The 22,394-nt window shown below is 39.3% G+C and overlaps 1 protein-coding gene across 1 annotated transcript in view; it reads left to right on the top strand.

The window, feature by feature from the left end:
• Window positions 1-22,394, top strand: part of PAK2 (p21 (RAC1) activated kinase 2) — a 111,648-nt gene that overhangs the window by 52,734 nt on the left and 36,520 nt on the right. The window contains exons 3-5 of the mRNA XM_059687491.1: window positions 19,565-19,665; window positions 20,009-20,156; window positions 22,180-22,211. Of these exons, the coding sequence (XP_059543474.1) occupies window positions 19,565-19,665; window positions 20,009-20,156; window positions 22,180-22,211 (281 nt within the window). The remainder of the gene's footprint in view (window positions 1-19,564; window positions 19,666-20,008; window positions 20,157-22,179; window positions 22,212-22,394) is intronic.

The raw sequence follows: 22,394 nt of genomic DNA, 5'->3' as shown, positions 1-22,394 counted from the left end.
CAGAGTACGTCACCTGAGAACCACCTTCTTGCAATCCAGGACCCCTTCGGGGATGTCAGAGAGCCAGTTTTGGCCCGATCCCTGCAGGCCAACTGGGGCGGAACTGCGGGAGGTTGGTTCCAGGGCGTGCCAAGCCCATCTTGCCCAGTCCTACCCCACCAGCCACCTTCTAATTCCTTTCAATGTGCACTAGGGCAATTGTTAAATATAATTTTTCAGGTTATGATTTGCCTTTTCACCCTTTCAGTGGTATCCATTGATGAATAATTTTGGTGTTGTTGAATTGATCAATCTCTTTGCTTTATGGTTGAGCTTTTTGTGTTTTAAGAATTTGTTGCCAAATTAGGGATCAAAGATATTTTCTTAGGCTTTTCTAAAAGTATTACAGTTTGTCTTTATAATATAAATCTTTGAACTATCTCGATTTGGTTTTTGTGGATCTGTACAGAGAGATCAGTTTTCACTTATTTATTTAAATACTAGAGCCCTGTTGCATGAAAAGATTTGTGCAATAAGCCTTCCCTTCCCCTGGCTGCCTGCACCGGTTTTCCTTCGGCACTGGGGACCCAGGCCTTCGCTCCGGCCAGAGCCGCCTTCAAAGCCTTCACTGCTCCAGGTGGAGCCTCCTTCAGTCTTCCCTCTGCCGCTTCCAGCCTACATATGCAAATTAACCATCATCTTTGTTGGTGGTTAATTTGCATATCTCGCTGATTAGCCAATGGGAAGCGTAGTGAAGGTTCAGTCAATTACCCTGTTTGTCTATTATTAGATAGGATATTTTTATTGATTTCAGAGAGGAAGGGAGAGGGAGAGAGAAAGAAACAGCAATGATAAGAGAGAACCATCAATCGACTGCCTCCCACAGGCCCCACACCAGGGATAAGCCCAAAACCTGGACATGTGCCCTGGCCAGGAATTGAACTGTAACCTCCTGGTGCATAAGGCTATGCTTAACCACTGAGCCGTGCCGACGAGGTTTTTCACTTTTTTAAACCAGTATTCCAGATCATTTTTTAAATTTTTATTATTTCCCCACTGCCCTGCAACTCTAGCCATTATCTGTCAGGTTTCCATGTGTACCAGGGTCTGTTTCTCTGTTCTCCATTTTTATTACATTGGCTTATGTGTCTGTACCTGAGCTAATACTTTACTGCCTTAATTCCTATTGTTTATAATTCTTAATAGAGCAGATTGCTACCAGGTTCTTTTTCAGGATCTTTTGGCCCTTTACTCTTTATCCTTTTAGAATATGCTTATCTGTAGGGGTTTTTTTTAAGCCTCAGTATTTTTGTTACTGTTAATCCTCACCTGAGGTGGCGTGAGAAACATCAATGTGAAAGAGAATCATCAATTGGTTTCCTCCTGCACGAGCTTCAGTTGGGGCTCAGGATTGAACCTGAAACCCTTCAAGTGCCCAAGCCGGTACTCTAACCACTGGGCAGTGCAGGCCAGGGCAAGCCTGTTGATTTTTTTTCTGTTGCTTTTTTTTTTTTTGTCTTTTTTCTTCTTTATTGATTAAGGTATTACATATGTGTCCTTTTCTCCCCCTTCCCCCCTCCCCCCCACTAATGCCCCCACCCACTTGGTGTCTGTATCCATTGTTTATGCTTATATTTATGCATACAAGTTTTTGGTTGATCTCTCCCCCTTAACCCCACCCTCCCCTACCTTCCCTCTGATCAATGCTTCTCTGTCTCTGGATCTGTTTTTGTTCATCCGTTTATGTTGTTCATTATATTCCACAAATGAGTGAGATCATGTGATATTTATCTTTCTCTGACTGACTTATTTTGCTTAGCATAATGTTCCAGGTCCATCCATACTGTTGCAAATGGTAGGAGTTCCTTCCTTTTTACAGCGGTGTAGTATTCCATCGTGTAGATGTACCACAGTTTTTTGTTTTGTTTTGTTTTGTTTAAATATATTTTATTGAGTTTTTACAGAGAGGAAAGGAGAGAGATAGAGAGTTAGAAACATCGATGAGAGAGAAACATCGACCAGCCGCCTCCTGCACACTCCCCACTGGGGACGTGCCTGCAACCAAGGTACATGCCCCTGACCGGAATCGAACCCGGGACCCTCCAGTCCACAGGCCGACGCTCTATCCACTGAGCCAAACCGGCTTCGGCTGTGCCACAGTTTTTTAATCTACTCATCTGCTGATGGGCACTTAGGCTGTTTCCAAATCTTAGCTATTTTAAATTGTGCTGCTATAAACATAGGGGTGCATATACCCTTTCTGATTGGTGTTTCTGTTTTCTTGGGATATATTCCTAGAAGTGGTATTACTGGGTCAAATGGGAGTTCCATTTTTAAATTTTTGAGGAAACGCCATACTGTTCTCCACAGTGGCTGCACCAGTCTGCATTCCCACCAGCAGTGCACAAGTGTTCCTTTTTCTCCACATCCTCTCCAGCACTTGTCGTTTGTTGATTTGTTGATGATAGCCATTCTGACAGGTGTGAGATGGTACCTCATTGTTGTTTTGATTTGCATCTCTCGGATGATTAGTGACTTTGAGCATGTTTTCATATGTCTCTTGGCCTTCTTTATGTCCTCTTTCGAAAAGTATCTAGGTCCATTGCCCATTTTTTTATTGGGTTGTTTATTTTCCTTTTGTTAAGTTGTATGAGTTCCCTGTAAATGTTGGAGATTAAACCCTTATCGGAGATAACATTGTCAAATATGCTCTCCCATGCGGTGGGCTTTCTTGTTGTTTTGTTGATGGTTTCTTTTGCTGTGCAGAAGCTTTTTATTTTGATGTAGTCCCATTTGTTTATTTTCTCTTTAGTTTCCATTGCCCGAGGACAGGGGTGGGCAACCTTTTTGTGAGTGCGTTCCAAAACCAGCAAAATCTGACTCAAAATTCTTCTGCGTGCCAACCCTAATTTTTTGAGAACATGTTACGCCTACTTGGTATAAAGTGTACGTATGTGAAGAACCTTGAAGAAATAATAAAATTCATTCGAGCGACAAAAGCACAGTATATGATGATGAAAAATACATTTATTTTTTAATGTATACATGTACACTGATAGTCCGACAGGAAACTTTATGACTCCGTTTGATATTATCAGTGGGACTTCTGCTGCTGCATCACTGATGACAGAGATTTTATATCAGGTTTATATTTCGTGACCTTCAGAGATATGCACGAGCTACTACTTTCATCCGTCAGGCTACTCCTATTACGAGACTTAACAAAATTCATCACTGAGAACAAAGATTCACCAGTGTATGTGAATGAAACCAAAACACTGGTCAGATCTAGGAAGGCAGGGAGAGTTTAGGCAGAGGCATAGAAATTGCTCTTCCCCTCTCTCGTCAATCCATGTCTATGGTTTTTAAAATAACTTGTTATGTAAAATCATTTATTTATCTAAGATGCACCTACAGTGAATTTATCTGAAAAATAAAAAAGTCGATATTAAGAGAAAAATTGTAAATGGAAGATTATAAGAGAGGGTTTCACGTTCCAGCAAAAGTTACTGGTGTGCCATGTTTGGCACGCGTGCCAGGGGTTACCCACCCCTGCCCTAGGAGCTGTATCAATGAAGATAATGCTTTGACATATGTCTGAGATTTTGCTGCCTGTGGATTCCTCTAAGATTTTTATGTTTTCCCACCTTACGGTTAAGTCCTTTATCCATTTTGAGTTTATTTTTGTGTATGGTGTAAGTTGGTGGTCTAGTTACTTTCTTTTTTTTTTTTGCATGTATCTGTCCAATTTTCCCAACACCATTTATTGAAGAGACTGTCTTTACTTCATTGTATGTTCTTGCCTCCTTTGACAAATATTAATTGAGCATAGTGGTTTGGGTCGATTTCTGGGTTCTCTATTCTAGTCCATTGGTCTATATGTCTGTTCTTGTGCCAGTACCCGGAAGTTTTGAGAACAGTACCAGGCTTTGTAATACAGCTTGATATCTGGTATTGAGATCCCTCCTACTTTGTTCTTTCTCAGGATCGCTGCAGCTATTCGGGGTCTTTTTTTATTCCAGATGAATTGTTGGAGAGTTCTAGGTCTGTGAAATAATGCTGTTGGTATTTTAATAGGGATTGCATTGAATCTGTAGATTGCTTGGGTAGTATGGACATTTTAATGATGTTGAATCTATCAATCCATGAACACAGTATGTTCTTCCACCTGTTTATGTCTTCCTCTGTCTCTTCTTTCAGTGTCCTATAGTTTTCCAAATATAGGTCTTTTACCTCCTTAGTTGTTTATTCTTAATCTTTTTGTTGCAGTGGTAAATGGAATTGTTTTTTTAATCTCTCTTTCTGTAAATTCATTATTGGTGTATAAAAATGCCATAGATTTCTGGGCGTTAATTTTGTATCCTGATACATTGCTGAATTCATTTATTAAGTCTAACAATTTTTTGATGGAGTCTTAGGTTTTCCATGTACAGTATCATGTCATCTGCGGATAATGACAGTTTTACATCTTCTGTTCCATTTGGATGCCTTTTATTTCTCTTTCTTGTCTAATTGCTGTGGCAGGCCTGTTGGTGTCTTGGTTAGAATTGTATTACATTTGCTGGGTAAGTTCGGGAGAATTGCATCTGGCTTTGTAGCGGAGACTGCAGCACCTGTGGAGTCTCCCTTTGTAGCTCGTTTGGAGGAAGATTTAGAAGCACAGTCATTTTTCTGTTAAAGAGAGAGGGAATATTTAGAGGGTAGTGTGCTCTTATTCCCTGAGACTCTTTCACTTATTTATTTATTTAAATATATTTTTATTGATTTCAGAGAGGAAGGGAGAGGGAGAGAGAGATAGAAACAGCAATGATAAGAGAGAACCATCAATCGTCTGCCTCCCACAGGCCCCACACCAGGGATAAGCCCACAACCTGGGCATGCGCTTTCCAACCCTATCTCCCCCACTTACTGTTCCTTCCTGACACAACTGTGGCCTGAAGCTTTGAGGATTAGGAATGAGGGGAAACCGTATGTGTGTATGCACATTTCATGCTTGTAAGAACACAGTAATCTACCTGCTTAACCACTACCAACATTTACGCAGTAGCATTCTCCTGCCTACCGTAAATCCCGAGCTGCTGTTTTCCTCTTTAGTTTTGTCCTCATTTATTTCTGGGACATTCCTCATAGATTTTGTTTTATGATGAAGAGATTTGATGTAGAAAGGGAAGGCTACATTATCTGCTTAGTCATCTTTTTTTAAAAAAAAATATTTTATTGATATTTTACAAAGAGGAAGGGAGAGGGATAGAGAGTTAGAAACATCGATCAGCTGCCTTCTGCACACTCCTTACTGGGGAGGTGCCCGCAACCAAGGTACATGCCCTTGACCGGAATCGAACCTGGGACCCTTGAGTCCATAGGCTGGCGCTCTATCCACTGAGCCAAACAGGTTAGGGCTTAGTCTGTCATCTTGAAACAGAAGTCTGAAGGGGGGAAAATGGTATCATTTTTATATATATTTATTTCAGAGAGGAAAGGAAAGGGAGAGAGAGATGAAATATCAATGATAAGAGAGAATCATTGACTGGCTGCCTCCTACTGGGGATTGAGCTCGCAACGCAGGCATGTGCCCCAACTGGGAATCGAACCATGACCTCCTGGTAGCTCGATGCTCGACCACTGAGCCACACCGGCCGGACTGTATCATTATTTTATTTATTATTTTTTTCTGATTTATCATTATTTTAAAAGTCAAAATGGCCCAGCCGGTCTCATCATTAATGTTTCTCTCTCTCCCTCTCATTTCTCTCTGGAATGAATAAAAACATGTTTTTTAAAAAATCAAAATGACTGAAAGATTGTTGCTATTTCTAATGTAAAGCCTAGTCTACAGATATTTATTTTATTCTACTCAAATTTACACCCCTTTGTACTGTCCTTGTTAACAAACATCTAATATTTTCATTTAAAAAGAAAAAAAGAATGACTTTGGAGTATCTTCAGTTATTCATTATTGGTTTTAGTGTCATTGAAAAAATTAAGAAAACAAGAAATTATGCCTTTTTAAAAATTTATTTTTATTAATTGCAGAGAAGAAAGGATTGGGAGAGAAAGATAGAAACATCAGTGATGAGAGAGAATAATTGATTGGCTACCTACTGCACGCCCCACACTGGGGAATTGAGCCTGCAACCTGGGCATGTGCCCTGACTAGGAAACAAAGCATAACCTCCTGGTTCATAGGTCGACACTCAACCATCTGAGCCTTGCCAGCCGGACAATATGCCTTTTATGGCAACTTAATTGAACAAATCATTTTCACATCCCTGCTAATATGTATCATATGCACCCTGTGAGTCATCAGAGACATAGTGATAGGCAAAGTAGATGGTGTCCCTGCCCTCATGGCACCACTGATCAAAAACTACAGCATAGCCCTGACCCATGTGGCTCAGCTGGTTGGAGCATTGTCCCATATACTGAAAGGTGGCAGGTTCCATCCCTGGTCGGGGCCAGCGCAAGTCTGTCTCTGTATCTCTCTTCACCCTATTTCCCCTTCTTCTCTCTAAAAAACAAAGAAGAACTGCAGCACATACTTATAAACTGAACTGTGATAGTAGAGATAGTGTAAGATATCTGTCCTATCTGGGAAGACTTCCTAAGGAAATGACATTTAAGTTGAAGGTTAAAGGATGAGTAAGTGAATATAGTTAGGAGGATTTTGATAGCTAAAACGTGTTTTCAATGCCTAGAAAAGAATTCCAGTGCCACAGACACAGGAGGGATCTCTTCCCACCCACCCACCTTAGCATATTCATGGAGCTAAGTACAGTCCTGCAAGATGTGAAAGCAGAGAGGGAGAGAGAATTATATAGCACTGGAGGCCTGATGCATGAAATTCATGCAAGAGTAGGCCTTCCTTCCCCCGGCTGCCAGCACCGGCTTCCCTCTGGCACCCGGGACCCGGGCTTCCCTCACAGCCCCTGAAGGACACCCGGTCTAATTAGCATATTATGCTTTTATTATTATAGATAATGTAGGGAACTACAGACAGCAGAAGGGCCTGGGCTGTAGAGGTGAGGTAGGCAGGGAACAGGTCATAAAGGGCCTTGTATTCCATGCTACAGAGCTCAGATTTTATTGTTTCCTGGGGAACCATCACAGAATTTTAAACAGGAAAGACCTGGTCACATTTTTGTCTTAAGTAGAGACTGGTAGTTGTATAGAAAATAGATTTTATTAGTGAAGATGGTAATGCTCAATTATCTTGGCTTATATTTAAAAGTTCTGTTTAGTTAGCTAGTGTTGAGTGGTATAGCATATATAAACTATATATATCAAAACAATATATATATATATATATATATATATATATATATATATCTCAAAATAATTTCACATCTAATTTTTTAGCCTATAAGCAAGCACCTTCACGTCTGATTGTTTATGAAAATGATAGACTTAGAATTATAAATATCCCTTTTGGTCTAAAGATTTAATTCTAAGATTAATAATAGTAGTCCATATACTCCTCTGTCTTTTTCCTAGAGAATATCCTTCTGTGGGATGGAACAAGTTTAGTTTCACCAATTTGAAGCTGTTCTGGGTCAAAAGAACAAAGGGGTAATCACTGGTGGTTTTATTTTTTTGTATTTATATACATAAGTTTATTATAAATTTTACTGCTAATAAAGCTGGAAAATAATACACAATTTACAAATGTTAAATATATACTTATAAATACTAAAATATCCTGTGCTCTTTATTGTAATGCTACAGCATCAATTGCTGTTTGAAATGATTCCTTTGATTTTTGCTAATCCTTTTATTTGTAGCCAACCGGTGGCTGCAATGTATCGAGGACTTTTTTTTTTTAAATTAAATCTTTACTTTGAAAGTATTACATATGTCCATTCCCGCCCCCTCCGCCCCCCACATTGACCCCTTCTAGCCTGTTCCCACCATAGGCCTTTACCACCCTATTGTCTGTATCCATGGGTTATGCATATATGTTCTTTGGTTGATCTCTTCCCACCCACCCGCCTTCCCTCTGAAATTCCACAGACTGTTCTATGTTTCAGTGTCTCTGAATATTTTTTTCTTTTTTCTTTTGTGTGTGTGTGTGTGTGTGAGAGAGAGAGAGAGAGAGAGAGAGAGAGAGAGAGAGAGAGAGAGATTCAGTAGTTATTCCCCAGAACTTTCCTGGTGCTTTATTTATTTTTAAAATTTTTTTTGCTGAAAATATTACATATATCCCATTGACCCCTTCTAGCCTGCACCCTCCCCCAAGGCCTTCATCACTCTATTGTCTGTGTCCATACATTATGCATATATGCATACAAGTTCTTCGGTTGATCACTTCCCATCCACCCACCCACCATCCCTGCACCTTCCCTCTGAGATGCCGTAGTCTGTTCTATGTATGCTACTATGCTTCTGGATCTATTTTGCTCATCAGTTTATTTTGTTCATTAGATTCCACATATGAGTGAAATCATATGATACTTGTCTTTCTCTGACTGGCTTATTTCTCTTAGCATAATACTCTCCAGGTCTTTTCAAGCTGTCTCAAAGGGTAAGACATCCTTCTTTTTTACTGCTGCATACTATTCCATGGTGTATAAATGTACCGCAGCTTTTTTTCCACTCATCTGCTGATGGGCATTTGGGCTGTTTCCACATCTTAGCTATTGTAAATTATGCTGCTATGATCATAGGGGTGCATAGATTCTTTCTGATTGGTGTCTCAGGTTTCTTGGGATATTTTCCTAGAAATGGGATCACTGGGTCAAATGACAGTTTCATTTTTAATTTTTTTAGGAAACTCCAAACTGTTTTCCATAATGCTGCACCAGTTTGCATTCCCTCCAGCAGTGTGCTAGGGTTCCCTTTTCTCCACATCCTTGCCAGTACTTGTCATTTGTTGATTTGTTGATGGTAGCCATTCTGACAGGTGTGAGGTGATAGCTGGTTTTAATTTGCATCTCTCTGATGATCAGTGACTTTGAGCATTTTTTTATATGTCTCTTGGCTTTCTGTATGTCTATTTAGGTCATTTGCCCATTTTTTAATTGGATTGTCTTCCTTCTGTTAAGTTGTATGAGTTCCTTATTTTTTTGGATATTAACCCTTTATCAGATGTATTATTGCCAAATATGTTCTCCCATACAGTGGGCTCTCTTGTTGTTTTGTTGATGGTTTTGTGGTGGGTTTTTTTGCTGTGCAGAAGCTTTTTATTTTGATGTAGTCCCATTTGTTTATTTTCTCCTTAGTTTCCTTTGCCCTAGGAGATGTATCCATAAACATATTGCTAGCTATGAGAGACGTCTGAGATTTTGCTGGCTCTGCTTTCTCCTAGAACTTTTATGATTTCATGACTTACATGTAAGTCTTTTATTCATTTTGAGTTTGTTCTTGTGTATGGTATAAGTTGGTGGTCTAGTTTCATTTATTCGTGTGTATCCCAACACTATTTATTGAAGAGACTGTCTTGACTCCATTGTATGTTCTTGCCTCCTTTGTCAAATATTAATTGAGTGTAAATACTTAGGTCGATTTCTGGGTTCTCTGTTCTGTTCCATTGATCTACTAGTATATGTTTGTTCTTGTATCAGTGCCAGGCTGTTTTGATTACAGTGGCTTTGTAGTATAACTTCATATCAGGTGGTGTGACCCCTCCAACTTTGTTGTCCTTTCTCAAGATTGCTGCAGCTTTTCAAGGTCGTCTTTGGTTCAATATAAATTTTTGGAGTATTTGTTCTTAATATGTGAAATACGCTGTTGCTATTTTAATAGGGATTGTATTAAATCTATAGATTGCTTTGAGTAGTATGGACATTTTAATGATGCTAATTCTACCAATCCATGATCATGGTATAATCTTCCACTTGTTTATATCCTCCTCTATCTCTCTTTTAACATCCTGTAGTTTTCTGAGTGCAAGTCTTTCATCTCCTTGGCTAAGTTTATTCCGAAGTATCTTAATTTTTTGTTGCAATGGTAAATGGGATTGTTTAGTTTCTCTTCTGAGAATTCATTATTGGTGTATAAAAATGATTTCTGGGTGTTAATTTTGTGTACTGCTACATTGCCAAATTCAGTTATTAAATCTGGTAGGTTTTTGGTGGAGTCTTTAGGGTTTTCTATGTACAGTATCATGTCCTCTGTGAATAATGACAGTTTTACTTCCTCCTTTCCAATTTGGATGCCTTTTATTTCTTCTTCATGTTTGATCACTATGGCTATGACTTCCAGTCCTATGTTGAATAAGAATGGTGAAAGTGGACATCTCTGTCTTGTTCCTGTTCTTAGGAGAAATGGTTTTAGTTTTTGCCCATTAAGTATGATGTTGGCTGTAAATTTGTTATATATGGCCTTTATCATGTTGAGGAATGACCCCTCTATTCCCACTTTGCTGAGAGTTTTTATCAAAAATGGGTGTTGGATTTTGTCGAATGTTTTTTCTACATCAATTAATATGATCGTGTGATTTTTGCCTTTCGATTTATTTATGTGATGGATCACATTTATTGATTTAATAAATCCCACTTGGTCACGGTGTATGATCTTTTTAATATATTGCTGGATGCGATTTGCTAATATTTTGTTGAGGACTTTAGCATCTATGTTCATCAGGGATATTGGCCTGTAATTCTCTTTCTTTGTAGTGTCTTGGAATCTGGTGTTGGAATTAAGATAATGCTGGCCTCACAAAAAGAGTTTGGAAGTGTTTCTTCCTCTTGGATTTTCTGAAATAGTTTGAGGAGTATAGATGATAATTCTTCTTTGAATGTTTGGTAAAACTCCACTGTGAAGCCATGTGGACCAAGGCTTTTGTGTTCTGAGAGTCTTTTGATTACTACTTCTATTTCATCAGTTGTTGGCCTATTCAGGTTTTCTGATTCTTCTTGATTCAGTTTTGGAAGATTGTATTTTTCTAGGAATTTGTCCATTTCATCCACACCATCCAACTTGTTGGCATATAGTTGTTAATAGTATTTTTTTATAGTCCTTTGTATTTCTGTGGTGTCAGTGATTACTTCTTCGCTTTCATTTCTGATTATATTTATTTGGGTCCTTTATTTTGTTTCTAGATCAGTCTGGTTAAAGGTTCATCAATCTTGTTTATCTTTTCAGAAAACCAGCTCATGGTTTCATTGAATTTTTGGGGGTGTTTTTTGTTTGTTTGTTTGTTTTTTGCCTCTGTGGCATTATTTCTGCTGTCATCTTTATTTCCTTCCTTCTACTTTGGGCTTTTTCGTTCTCTTTCTAATTCTTTAAGATGTAGGCTTAAATAGTTTATTATTGATTTTTCTTATTTTTTGAGGTAGGCCTGTAGTGCTGTGAACTTTCTTCTCAGTGTGTCCCAGAGATTTGGGGTTGTTGTGTGTTCATTTTTATTTGTTTCCAGGAAGTTTTTATTTATTTCTTGATCTCATTGGTAACCCATACATCAACACTAATAAAAGAGAAAAATGGTAATTGGCGTACGAGCTACCCTTTTCATTGGCTAATCAGGGCTATATGCAAATTAACTGCCAACTAAGATTGGCAGTTAACTGCCAACAAGATGGCGGTTAATTTGCATATGTAGGCACAATGCAGGGAGGTGAAAGGGAAAGCAGGAAGAAGCCCCCTGCCACTGACAGTGATCGGAAACCCAGGGGGGAGCTAAGAGCTGGGGGGAAGGACAAAGGTGGCCCTGGGGCCGCCTTTGCCCTGCCCCCCAGCCATGATCGGAGAATCAGGCGCCTTTGCCGCCCTGGCCAGTGATAGCAGGAAGTAGGGGTGGAGCCAGCGATGGGAGCTGGGCACGGTCGAAGCTGGCAGTCCCAGGAGCTAGGCCTCCCTTGCCTGGGCCTAAAGCGAAGCCCACAATCGCTGTGGGTCCCCGCTGCCCGGGCTGGACGCCTCAGCCAGAGGCGTCCTGCAGGGGCAGGGGCGGAGCCCGCGCGATCGCGGCGCCCCCCACTGCCACTGCAGGTCCCTGCTGCCCCGGGGCTGGATGCCTAGGCCAGAGGCGTCAGGCCTGGGCAAGGGGCCGATCCTGCGATTGGAGGGTGATGGGGGTCAACGCCTGAGGGCTCCCAGTATGTGAGAGGGGGCAGGCTGGGCTGAGGGACACTCCCCCCCCCCCCACACACACACACACCCGGTGCACGAATTTCGTGCACCGGGCCCCTAGTTGTTTAATAACATGCATTTAGCCACCATGTGTTTGAATGTTTTGAGGTGTTTTTATTATAGTTGATTTCTAATTTCATTCCACTGCCACCTGAGAAGATGCTTCATATGATTTCACTCTTCTTGAACTTTATGTCCTAACATGTGGTCTGTCTTTGTGAATGACCCATATGCACTTGAGAAGAACATATATTCTGCAGCTTTGGGGTGAATATTCTATAAATGTCAGTTAAATCCATCTGATCCAGTGTGTCCTTTAGAGTCACTGTTTCCTTGTTAATTTTTTGTCTGGAAGATCTATCCAGTGAAGTGAGGGAGGTGTTAAAGTCACCTACTATGACTGTATTGTTGTTGGTATTGTTGTTGATCTCTCCCTTAAAGTCCTCTAGAAGTTTTTTTATATATTAAGATGCTCCTATATTGGGTGCATTTATGTTTATCAGTGTTATACCCTCTTATTGGATCGATCCCTTTAGTTTTATGTAGTGACCTTTCTTGTCTCTTGTGATTTACTTTCATTTTGAAGTCTATTTTGTCAGATGAGTATTGTTACCCCAGCTCTTTTTTCTTTTCTGTTTGCATAGAAAATATTTTTCCATCCCTTCACTCTCATTCTCTGTGTCTTTTGTTCCGAGGTGGGCCTCTTGTAGATAGCATATAGTTTGGTCATATTTTTGTATCCATTCAGCTACCCTATGTCTTTTGATTGGAGCATTTACAATCAAATGAAAGCATTTGATTGGAGCATTTAATTCATTTACATTTAAGGTTATTATTGATAGGTAGGTACTTATTTATTGCCATTTTAATTCTGTATGCCTAGGTTTCTCTCTCTATTTCTTCTAATTATTACAGCCTTCCCTTTAGCATTGCTTGTAATGCAGGCTTGGTGCTGATGTACTCCTTTAGCCTTTTTTATTTTGGTCTGGGAAGCTCTTTATTTCACTGTCCATTTTGAATGATAGCTTTGCTGGATATAGTAATCTTGGTTTCAGATCCTTGCTTTCCATTATCTTGAGTACTTCATATCATTCCCTTCTGGCCTGTAGAGTTTCTGATGAGAAATCGGGTGTCAGCCTTATGGGAGCTCCTTTGTAGGTAACAGTTTGCTTTACTCCTGCTACCTTTAAGATTCTCTCTTTGTCTTTAATTATTTTGCATTTTAATTATGATGTGTCTGGGTATTGCCCTGTTTGGGTTCTTCTTGCTTGGGACTCTGTGTCTCCTGGACTTGTGTGACTTATTTCTTCACCCAGATTAGGGAAGTTTTCTGCCATTATTTCTTCAAAAACATTCTCTATCCCAGCCATGGGCAAACTACGGCCCGCGGGCCGGATCCTGCCCATTTGAAATGAATAAAACTAAAAAAAAAAAAAAGACCGTACCCTTTTATGTAATGATGTTTACTTTGAATTTATATTAGTTCACACAAACACTCCATCCATGCTTTTGTTCCGGCCCTCCGGTCCAGTTTAAGAACCCATTGTGGCCCTCGAGTCAAAAAGTTTGCCCACCCCTGCTCTATCCCCTGCTCCTTTTCTTCCCCTTCTGGCACACCTACTATTTGAATATTGTTTCTTGTCCCACGGCTCCCTTAAGCTATCCTCCTGTTTTTTCATTGTTTTTCCTATTTGGTTCTCTAATTGAGTGATTTTTTTCTACCCTGTCTTCTAATTCACTTATCCGATTCTCAGCTTCCCCGAATCTGCTGTTTATTCCTTCCATTGTGTTCTTTATTAGTGCTATGTCATTCTTTATTTCTGTCTGGTCTTTTTTCATAGTTACTGTATCTTTTCTCATGCTGTTGAGCATTTTTACCATCATTATTATCAACTCTGTATCAGATAAATTTCTTATCTCCATTTCATTTACCTCTTCTTCTGGAGAATTCTCTTGTTCTTTCATTGTGGACTTTTTTTTTGTCTCCCCATTTTGGCTGCCTGTTGGGTTTGTGACTATGTATTAGGTTTGTGACTCAGTCTCTAGTGCAGGACAGTGTCAGACAGCTGTTTCTGACTAACTAGGTCAGGAAATACTAAAAGCCTTTAGAGATCCACCTCTGCCTGTTGACTAATTGGTTTCAGTTTTGAGTAGCCCTCAAGCAATCATCCACAGGTGTGGTGAGAGGTTTTCCAACAGGCTGGGGCAATTGTTTCTGCCTAGAGCAGCGGTTCTCAACCTATGGGTCACAACCCCTTTGGAGGTCGAACAACCCTTTCACAGGGGTCGCCTAAGACCATCGGAAAACACATATATAATTACATATTGTTTTTGTGATTAATCACTATACTTTAATTATGTTCAATTTGTAACAATGAAAATACATCCTGCATATCAGATATTTACATTACGATTCATAACAGTTAGCAAAATTATAGTTATGAAGTAGCAACGAAAATAATTTCATGGTTGGGGGTTACCACAACATGAGGAACTGTATTAAAGAGTCGTGGCATTAGGAAGGTTGAGAACTACTAGCCTAGAGGCTATTTGCTGTTCTCAGTCTGTTAATGGGCCTCAGAAACTCCGCACCTTTGGGCAAGGTGTTTCCAATAGAGTGGGTCAACTGTCTTCCCCCAGGCAAAACCTGCCTCCATAGCAGAGGTCTGCCTGAGAAAGATGACCTCTGCTGCTTGAGGGAATGACTCAGCACAGGAAACCACAGGTGGCTGCCTTCTGAGCTCCAACCCTAGAGCCCCACCCTTGGTCTGCTCACACAGCTCCAGTCCACTCTGCCCTCCCTCTGCCGGAGCCCAAGGTGAGTGGCAGCATACTAAATTTTGTGCATTGGCCCTTTAAGAGGGTGCCTGCATCTTCAGCCATCTCTCCCTGGCAGACAGCAACCCTGCTGCTTTCACAGCCAGATGTTATGTGGGCACCTTTCTCAGTTCTGGTGCTCTGTGTTGGAGAGCCCAGGCATGCGTTTAGACCCAGAGTTCTCAGTGGAAACCCCCCACAGCTGAGATATCCCTCTGGACCAGTGGTTCTCAAGCTTCTGGCCCTTTAAATACAGCTCCCCTCATGTTGTGACCCAACCATAAAATTATTTTCGTTGCTACTTCATAACTGTCATGTTGCTACTGTTATGAATTGTAATGTAAATATCTGATATGCAGGATGGTCTGAGGCAACCCCTGTGAAAGGGTCGTTCGACCGCCAAAGGGGTTGCGACCCACAGGTTGAGAACCGCTGCCTGGACCCTCAAGCCCCATCACATGTTTTAGATTAGAGACAGAAGAGTCGCCCTTTAAAGAGATGGGTATTTTTTTCAATTATATTTTTATTGATTTCATAGAGGAAGGGAGAGGGAGAAAGAAACATCAGTGTTGAGAGAGAATCATTTATTGGGAATTGAACTATGACCTCCTGGTTCATAGGTCAATGATGAACTATGGAGCCATGCCGGCCAGGCAAGAGATGCGTATTTTTTGGTATTTTTTTTACCCTTAGACTCTAGCTTAAATGTAGCCTAAAAGGTGGTGGCCTTAAAGCGCAGGGGTCAGGAATGTTTGGCCTGCAGGCTGAATAAGGCCCACGAAATCATTTAGTCTGGCCCTGTCTAGGAGTGAGTTAATGAAATGTTTGACCTAAATAGCAGGCTAATTTTTAAGTTGATTCTAAGGATCATTTTTCCCCTAGTTCACTTACAAGTTGTGCATTTTATTAAAGGAAAACTGGATCTATTAAGTCAGTGGTTCTCAACCTTCTGGCCCTTTAAATACAGTTCCTCATGTTGTGACCCAACCATAAAATTATTTTCGTTGCTACTTCATAACTGTAATGTTGCTACTGTTAAGAATCATAATGTAAATATCTGATATGCAGGATGGTCTTAGGCGACCCCTGTGGAAGGGTCGTTTGACCGCCAAAGGGGTCGCGACCCACAGGTTGAGAACCGCTGTATTAAGTGATCCAGTTGCCTGGTTGACATCTTGGAGATAAGCGATGGTGGATTTTGTTGTTGTTGCTGGTCCTTGCAGTTCTTGGCTTCCAAAGTTATAAAGCAGTGATTCTTTTTCTTTTTTCTTTTAAAGCAGTGATTCTTTTTATATAGCCGTATCCTTCCAGCACATTATTTGATTTGTGACATGTTTCAGTATGTTTTTATTTTTGATACTTTTTAAAATATTCTTTCACCTCCTACTGGGTCTACTAAAATACAGGACATATATTTGTGTTATATAAAATGAAATAGAATTAAATAAATTTTTAGGATATGGCATTCTTTTACATGGACTAATGTTTGTAAATATGTTTCAAGTTCTGCTTAATTATTTTCTGCTTCTGTCCTTTGACTCTTTATACTCCTAATATATGAAACTTTCTTTAATATATGTCTCCAAACTTAACATTCCCACATTGAAAAATAAGGCTGGGCCTTCAACACAACAGGAACTAGAATTGTTTCTCTATGTGTTAGGAAATATGGCCTGCAATAGTTACTGGGTGTTATTTCTTATAACTTTATTCACCTGTGAGAGACCGATTCTGGTTTAGTTTAGGTATTCTCTGAACTATAATGGAAGAGGGGGTTCTGTGGTTAACTTGGCTTGAATTAGATGCCTACCTTGGACCAGTCATCTATAATAGGGTCATATAAGAAAATGGCTTTTTTCCCATATGCATATCAGAAGTGGGATGCATGTCAGTTCTTTTTTTTAAAAAGGAGAAATAATCATTCTAATACAGAATTGTTTTTCTGTAAGCAGTTCAGAACTCTCTAAAGCAGGGGTCCTCAAACTTTTTAAACAGCGGGCCAGTTCACTGTCCCTCAGACGGTTGGAGGGCCGGACTATAGTTTTAAAAAAAACTATGAACAAATTCCTATGCACACTGCACATATCTTATTTTGAAGTAAAAAAACAAAACGGGAACAAATACAATATTTGTATTTGCATGTGGCCCGCGGGCCGTAGTTTGAGGACCCCTGCTCTAAAGAGTAAACTAGTAGCTTATAGTTTGTTAATAAATATTTTCTCTAATTCAAGATACTGAGTTAAAAGCCAGGAGACATAAAGAAAAGCAGAAGGAGTCCTCAGATTACTTAAATTCCAGTGGAAAATGAGAGGTTGTTTATGATAGGTGTAATGGTGCATTTCAGTAAAGTTAGCAAAATTTATACTAAACTTAACCGTTCCATTTTCTGCTGTTCCTTTTTATGACCAGTGTGCCCTGCCCCCTCACCATAGCTAGGTCTCTTGTAAATAACTATTACATGTGCCTGGGAGACCTAGAGAGGAGATGGACATTTGAGCACAAATCTATCATCACTTGCCAAAAAAATAATATGCTTCCTACTAATGCTCTTTTATATTAGGAGAACCTTCCGGTTAAACACAGCAGGTTGATCATATACCTCTATTCTCTCTTCCTCCCTAGACCCAACTAAAATGATATGTAAAAAAAGAAAAGACTTTATATCGCAAGGGCAAAGTGAATGGGAGAGGACACAGTAAAGCACAAGAGATTTCAATACATATTTGGAAGGTTGAAGTTGTGGAGAAGTGAGAACTGACTAAGCAAACCAGAGGAAGACATATCCTAAGCATTTGCAGAGAGGAATGTCTGAGAAGTAAACTAGTTTTCCTTGTAAAAATGTCAGAGGTTCGGGAGTTAGAGGCACACAGTGTGTGTGTGTGTGTGTGTGTGTGTGTGTGTGTGTGTGTGTGTGTGTGTGTGTGTGAGATAATAAACAGGCTGAAGAGGGGGATTAGTTGACAATCCATATGGGAAGTGTCAAGGGACCTTACAACCCCTCCTCTACACAGCCATGAAATATAACACATCCTCTGGAACAGCTAAAGAACAAACAGACACGTAACATTTATTTGAGGAGAAATTAAATCCAAGAGGCTCCTTATTCTTGTCAAGGGAGTCAGAAAAAGGTGTGGCACCAGAATAAAAAAAAGTGGATTCAGTGGAAGTCAATATACTAAACTCCTTCCCCTGCCTTGCTTTCAGAACACTTGTAGCTTTAGTCAAAGTCCTCAGACAAGAAATGGGAAGAGTTTTCTCTGGAAAATACCCTGGAAAAAAAATACTTTAGATATTACACCCCCATCTTTTAATATATATATATATATTTATTTCAGAAAAGAAGGGAGAAGGAGAGAGAGAAACATCAGTGATGAGAAAGAATCATTGATCGGCTGCCTGCTGCACCCCCTGCCTCCTGGGGATCGAGCCCACAACCCAGGCATGTACCCCGACTGGGAATCAAATCATTTCCTGGTTCACAGGTTGATGCTCAACCACTGAGCCACACCGGCCAGGCTCTACCCCCATCTTTAATGGAAAGGCTAACTTATCTCCCAGCTAACTTTTTAAAAAATCCTCACTTGAGGATATGTTTTTATTGATTTTTAAAGAGAGGTGAAGGGAGAGAGTGAGAGAGAGAGAGGGAGGGAGAGAGAAACATTGGATCGGTTGTGTCCTGTATGAGCCCCTTCTGGGGATCAAACCCACAACATAGGTATGCCCTGACTGAGAATCGAACCCTCGACCTTTTAGTGTATGGACAACTCTCCAACTAACTGAGCCACCTGGCTCGGTCATCCAGTTAACTTTTTGTACTTTTATATATGAGTAGACAGTGAAGGATTGTCAGACACTTGACAACCATTAAATAAGAGAGGCCAAAACAATGGGATAAAAAAGGAATGTAGAAGAAACAGACAATGTAGGGAGAAAAAACCCAACTTACACACACAAACTATATAATAGAGAAGATAAATTGCATCCATGAAACAAGAAAAGTATCTCAGAAAAAGAATGGTCAGAGAAAAATCTATATATATAAAAGCCTAAGCAACTGTTACGATGGAATGACCAGAATGACTGGTCGTTATGACGCGCACTCACTGCCAGGGGCCAGACGCTCAACACAGAATCTGCCCCCAGCCCTCTGGCCCCGATCACTGATGGGGCCTGCTGGCCAACCTTCCGGTTCCTCCCCCCAGCCAGCAGGCCCTCAGGCTGGGATGGGGAACCGGGGATGGGTGATGGCATGCAGGCAGTGAGGAAAGGAGGAGGTGGGGAGGCGTGGAGGCAGAGAACCTGATTGGCCCTATCGGACCCTAGGGACCCCACTGGTGCACGAATTTCGTGCACTAGGCCTCTAGTGAGAAATAATTCTTGGAAAGCCAACATTTAAGATAACTAAAACAAACAAAAGATGTCTATAGATGAAGAGTAGAAGATCATTAATAATATTTTCCCAGATCATTAAACTATAATGCAAAGATAAAAAATGTGACACTGTCTGGTTGTCTCCACCCCTAATTTATGACAGGATTACTTACTGTACTTCATTTATCAGTTTTCTATCATTGTCTTTAAGATAAATCTTTTTTCTAAAATAACTTTGTTTCTAATATGTTTTAGGAAAAATATAAACATGATTATGAGTACATTTTAAAATTTTGTTTAATAGGTTGATTCTTTTTTTAATGCCCTTTAGGAAGTAGGAAGAAAGAGAAGGAACGGCCAGAAATTTCTCCTCCTTCTGATTTTGAGCACACCATCCATGTTGGCTTTGATGCTGTTACTGGAGAATTCACTGTAAGTTTACCTAGTTGGGACTCATTTTTATATCATCACTCAAGCTTTTCCATGCAATAGTAAGTTTGAAGTTAACTTTCCCATCCACATATTAATTATGAATTCTTAGTGCTTTTCTCTTCTTCTAAAAGGATTTGTGGATGGATGTATCCTTTTCCTAGGGAACAGCAACTATTAATTGTAATTATGCAAAACAGATTTAGATAAATAGACCTTTAGAAAACTAGGCTTTTTAGAATTTAGTCAAACTTATAGTTAATATATGTATTTCATCATTCACCTCTGGAAATTGATTTTATTGGAGCAACTCTAAACAGCTAATTCCTGACTGTCTTCTTTTTAGGGCATGCCAGAACAGTGGGCTCGATTATTACAGACTTCCAATATCACCAAACTAGAGCAAAAGAAGAATCCTCAGGCTGTGCTGGATGTCTTAAAGTTCTATGACTCCAACACAGTGAAGCAGAAATATCTGAGCTTTACTCCTCCAGGTAAGCTATCAATTCTAATTCACATGAGATTGCAGAGTTGTGAAACTCTTCAAAATAAAGAGATTGCTTATGGGGAAAAAAACCACCTAAGCTGTAGTTTTTGTCTCCACTTTTCCCCTTGCATCTATCTACCTTTTATTTATTTATTTATTTTTATTTCAGAGAGGAAGGTAGAGGGAGAGAGAGATAGAAACATCAATGATAAAAGAGAATCATTGATTGGCTGCCTCCTGCACACCCCACACTGAGGATTGAGCCTGCAACCCGGGCATACGCCCTGACCAGGATTTGACCCGTTACCTCCTGGTTTGTTGGTCGATACTCAACCACTGAGTATCGAGTTTATAAAAGCTAGATCTGGCTGGGCTAGATCTAGCTTTCATAAACTGACTGGAACAGCTCTTATGCATAATCTCTTAACTTTGACAAAAGTGGATATTTTGGCCTTTTGTTTATTTGTTTTTCTCTTTACTTCTTTTGAATGACTTCCAGCAATAGAAGGGAAAAATGCTGATTTATAGTTCATACTAGAAATATATTTATTGCTAGTGGGACAGGAGAAGGGTTGTATTACTATATAAATGCACAGACTTTGAGATAAAAAATGTTTAAGTCCACTCAAAAATTGAAACATCAAATGTACAAAAAAAGCATTAGACTAAAAGAAGTTATTCTTCAAAATTGAAATATCATCAGGCAAGACTAGAATAATAGTAGATTTTAAAAAATAGTTTGTTTGAATCAGTATCAGAATAAAGTTCATACATTGTAGTTGATTGCTATATCTCTTGAATCTTTTTTGATATTTAGGCTTCCCCTCCCTCATTCTGATTCTCATGGTCTCTTTTCCTTGTAATTTATTTGTTAAACAAACATGATCATTTGTCTTGTTCCCCTAGTATGGATTTTACTAATTATATCCCAAGGTGTCATTTAATATGTTTCTTTGTCCTCTGAAGTCATACGTGTAGTTTTTAAAAACAATGTGATAGAGCTAAAATCATATAGTATTAATTGTACTTAATTTGATTAAATCATTGCAGAAATAGAGACCACTTGGCAAATGATTTTAATTTTTTTTTACTTAGTCTAGTACATCCTTAGCAAAAGGTTAGACTTGTCCCTGAACTTTTCCGTCAACTAGTAAGTCTGTGTAAATTAGTAATCTTTTTTAAAAATCATGTTTGACCAGAAAATTATATATATTTCATAGATATTATATATGCATCTTAAAAGTAAACCAAAACAAAACTTACCCTTCTAAATTGCAAAATGAGTATTTTATTTTATTTTATTTATTTTTTAATACATTTTTGTGGATTTCAGAGAGGAATGGAGAGGGAGAGGGAGAGAGAAACATCAACTATGAGAGAGAATCATTGATCGGCTGCCTCCTGCACGCCCTCTACTGGGGATCGAGCCCACAACCAGGCATTTGCCCTTGATGGAATTGAACCCGGGATCCTTCAGTCTGCAGGCCAACGCTCTATCTGTTGAGCCAAACTGCCTAGGGCCGGAATGAGTATTTTAATATTTAATCTTTATGAATTGGTTTTGCCCTCAGGGATTTGCTTTCATACTCATCACAATTTATATCAAGCATTGCCCTTTGCACATTTTGTCTGCATGGTTGGGTGCTTTAAGTTCCTCAATAGGCAATTTTCTGGAGACAGTATCATTGTGAATAAGCTTCTGTTTTATTTAATAAATACAGGTTGACAGGTAGAGTTTCAAATAAATTTTTAATAACTTTATTAAGGTATAATTTACATGCTATAAAATTCACCCACTTAAAGGATACAGTTCAATGATTTTAGTAAATTTACATTAAGACTGGAGATTTGTTGACTGAATCTTGCATAAATTCTTGTTTGATTACAGGTATTGTCAGTTTTCTCAAGACTTAATTCAGTTTAAAATCAGTCTAAACATTTTACTTGCTCTGCTTTCTATTATCTTTTATTTTATAAGCATTTTATTTTTTGAAATGTTAACTTAGCATTATTTTCTGTTTCATATTCAGAGAAAGATGGCTTCGCTTCTGGAACACCAGCAGTGAGTTAATATGTTATTTCTTATAGCTCTTGTTATAATTTAAGTTTCCCAAAACAAATTTCAGTTTTTATTTTGCTTCCTAAAATAAATTACAACCATTCGAAATAAATAACTACTTAATATATGTTTTCGCTAGCCACTTAATTAGTTGAGGAAGCCATGTTAAACCAATAGAATATCCTT

Source organism: Myotis daubentonii, chromosome 3, assembly GCF_963259705.1.
Source record: "Myotis daubentonii chromosome 3, mMyoDau2.1, whole genome shotgun sequence".
NCBI lineage: Eukaryota > Metazoa > Chordata > Mammalia > Chiroptera > Vespertilionidae > Myotis > Myotis daubentonii.
This window is presented reverse-complemented; position numbering and strand designations above follow the sequence as displayed.